Source organism: Rhagoletis zephyria, unplaced genomic scaffold, assembly GCF_001687245.7.
Source record: "Rhagoletis zephyria isolate East Lansing unplaced genomic scaffold, Rhagoletis_zephyria_1.1 Rzeph_scaffold_02979, whole genome shotgun sequence".
Taxonomy (NCBI): domain Eukaryota; kingdom Metazoa; phylum Arthropoda; class Insecta; order Diptera; family Tephritidae; genus Rhagoletis; species Rhagoletis zephyria.
In genome coordinates, this window is record NW_016160063.1 from 46,716 (window position 1) to 49,947 (window position 3,232).

A 3,232-nucleotide genomic window follows, 5' to 3' on the forward strand; every position below is an offset into this window, starting at 1 on the left:
GATCAGGTGGAGAAGGACTTGGCTTCACTTGGCGTTTCCAATTGGCGTCAGTTGGCACAGAGGAGAAACGACTGGCGTGCTTTGCTGAACTCGGCCAAAATCGCTTAGGCGGTTACAGCGCCAAAAAAGAAGAAGAAGAAGAAATAGCCTTGAAAATTTTCAATATATTTTTTTTTGTTTTAGGACTAATATACGCACGACCTCATCATCTAAATTCGTCCTGCAAACTATATTAACTAAAAATGAGTAAAGTTATTAAAAGCGCATTTTCAATACTTATTCGTCCCTGTAAACCAAAAAATTTTAATGTTTTTTAAACTCTACCGAATTTCCCCCCTCATTTGATATAGTTACGCCACTGCAACAATGTGATGCAGGTTGGCGCTGCAATTACAATGAACATAGCTATATGTACTTACTCTAATCTCCCCTCGATTTGAGAGTGAAAATATCTAAATGCTGCTGTTGCATGTTCATTCAAAACGGACGGATCAATAGAGCTAACGAAATCATTGATGAAATTGTTAGATGCGCTTTTGTAAATTAGTCGGTTCTTTAGCATATTTTCCAATCCAAGGAATATAGGTAACCACTCATAGTAGCTTATATGTTGATATTGTGCAATATTTATTTTACGTGCCTCCTGAAATAGTGTCCGATCGTTGTAATGCGGATTCAGTTTAGCCAAAGTATCAGCGATGCGATTGTGCTCTCGCAGTAAAATGGTATGTAAAATGGCTAATCCGGGATTCTGATTTACCCGAATGTCACCAGCTTGATAGCACACCTCACCGGCCGGGGCGGCATCGCAATCACCAGTGGCATTTCGGGATGGGGGAAGGTATTCACCCCCACTTCGTTGATCCACTAACATTCGGCCGCCCTCAAAAGACCGTATCTCACTATTTTGCTGTATAGAATTTCCGTAAACAAGTGAGAGATCGGCATAAGATGATACAGCACTCAATTGCTCTGCTGGACCATTATTATATAAACAATTAATGTCACGGTCTGTTAGAGTTCGCACAAAGTCTAGGCATTCTGTACCCACTTGGGAGTAGGCGGGATCGTTAGGTGGTATCACAATAGGATAACATGTTGAATGTGCTTCATTCGTGGCAATAAGGCGACCGTCATCAGTACAGCAACGTGTTGGATGTTTCCCTTATTGATTGTAAAACGAATAGTTTGAAGCAACGAACTATTTATGATAACATTCTTAATAGGCTCAATACTTACTGGCTTGGGTTCCACCAGCCTGCATGCTCATGTCATGTGTTAATATTTGACCCCACTGCATGTTGACTAATGTAAATTGTGGATCCGGAACATCCAGTTCCCCAAAAACGACTAGTGAAATAAGTCTTGCATTCGGCAACTCTTCGCCTGTTATTGATCGAGACGGCGACGAAATGCCATCCCCGTACTTCGATGATAGCAAGCGTCCGTATCTAGAAAAATATAATAGCTATTAGAGATTGAAATATGCATTTATACGGGTGACTTCCAAACAAATTGCTATATTTGCTATTGCTAATCAAAGCGATTTCATACCAGGTGGTGTTAATTGAACAGCTGATTTGATTTTTTTTATTCGCCTTACATCAAGAATTTTTTCATTACAAATTGCGAATCTAACAATAATTATGAAAATTCTAAAAACTAAAAGTTTGTGATTTTCTTTGCCACTGCTTGGAAATCGTTTATTTTTTCAAATTAAATATATTGAGTGCAAAATTACAATTGGTGAAATATATCGCTCGTGCTAGTACACTGAGGGAAAAAAATTTTAGAATTAAAAAAAAAACGTGCTAAATTTATAAAAATACGCATATGAAAGAGCACCAACCCAACTCGTTTTAAATTTGAGTATGTACGTTATAAAATATGTCGTTGCGAAGTGCACAGATGCTTTTTCGTTATACGAAATAAAAATTAAGAAGAAAAAAATTGAATTTTATGTTCCGTCTGATGGTAATTATACCCAGCCGCTCTTGGCAGCAACCAATTGTATCAAGCGTCGTTGCACACTCAGCTACAGCCATACATGTAAATGTGTTTTCAAATGTTGAGTTTGAATCAACATCACAGCGCGCGATTAGTGCATGATGTCGTACCATGTATGTACATATGTATGTATGTATGTGTTGTCACCGCTTTGCATATGCTTTGTATACATATATGCTTTCGTGCAGTGAAAATTAATTAATTAATTTGAATATTTCCATTATACGTAGTGTATGTATAATGAAAAAATCCATTTTGTTAAGACTTTTCACTTGATTTAAAAACGAACATTTTTAAACGGTAATCAAATAAACTTTTTTTATTTTTACAACGCGTTTTTTTTTCTCAGTGTATGGCCGCGGCAAAATTGTCTCTTATGGACTTCTTTTTCAGTCGGGTATAACCTCTGTGGAGTAGTAGGTTTTGAGCTAGTTCGTTAGGGTTCTCCTGGAGTTTCCGGAGATAGCCTTAGGCCTTGTTTTATGCGGTACTTGCATTCCTCAGAAAGCTGCATAAAAATGTTATTTACTTTCATACAAAAACAGGGGATGCGTTCCAGAATTTTCAAAAACCGCATAAATTCAGATACTCCATGTAAAAAATAAAAAATAAAAAACAGCATAAAAATCCAGTGAGTCAATATTAAGCAACAAAAAAAACAATTTATTTCTTCTCTTCTACACTTGTTATTCCATGTAAAACTTTTGTTCTGCATTTTAACTAAAAACAAAAAAATGCCACAATAAATACATGAATTATGTAAGAATATTTACAAAGACAAATTATTTATCAGAAGCATTGTCTCTTACACACTGATGAAACTAATAAAACCTCTCTAAGAAGCAAAATCGCTACAGCAAAAAAATGGTTTTAAAACCCGCATAAATTCAAATCCGCTTAAAAAACAACGCATAAAAAGAGACCTGATAGTATTTTACTTAGTCTTTTCACTTCACCCATAACTATTGGCATGAGTAGATCCTTCTGGAAGTTAGCATTTCTAACGTAACACGGGCGTCCAGTAATCAATCGGAGGACTTTAGACTGTACAGACGAAATAAGTATAGTGTTCAAACTAAGAAGGGGAATTAATCCAAGTACACATTTTTTTTTTTGGAAATTAATGCATTCTTTTACATGTCGGACACCAAATTTGCGGAGATTTTTCGCTTGATAAATGCAGAGAGAGCGCCACCCCCCCCCCCGCCCAGGTCACCTATCCCAT

General features: G+C 36.7%; 1 protein-coding gene across 1 annotated transcript in view; it reads right to left on the reverse strand.

Annotated features, from left to right (window-relative positions):
- Positions 1–415: 415 nt before the first annotated feature.
- Positions 416–3,232, reverse strand: part of LOC108368157 (peroxidase-like) — a 7,321-nt gene continuing 4,504 nt past the window's right edge. The window contains exons 2-3 of the mRNA XM_017622943.1: positions 1,240–1,451; positions 416–1,164 (exon numbers count right to left, since the gene is read on the reverse strand). Coding sequence (XP_017478432.1) covers positions 416–1,164; positions 1,240–1,451 — 961 coding nt within the window. The remainder of the gene's footprint in view (positions 1,165–1,239; positions 1,452–3,232) is intronic.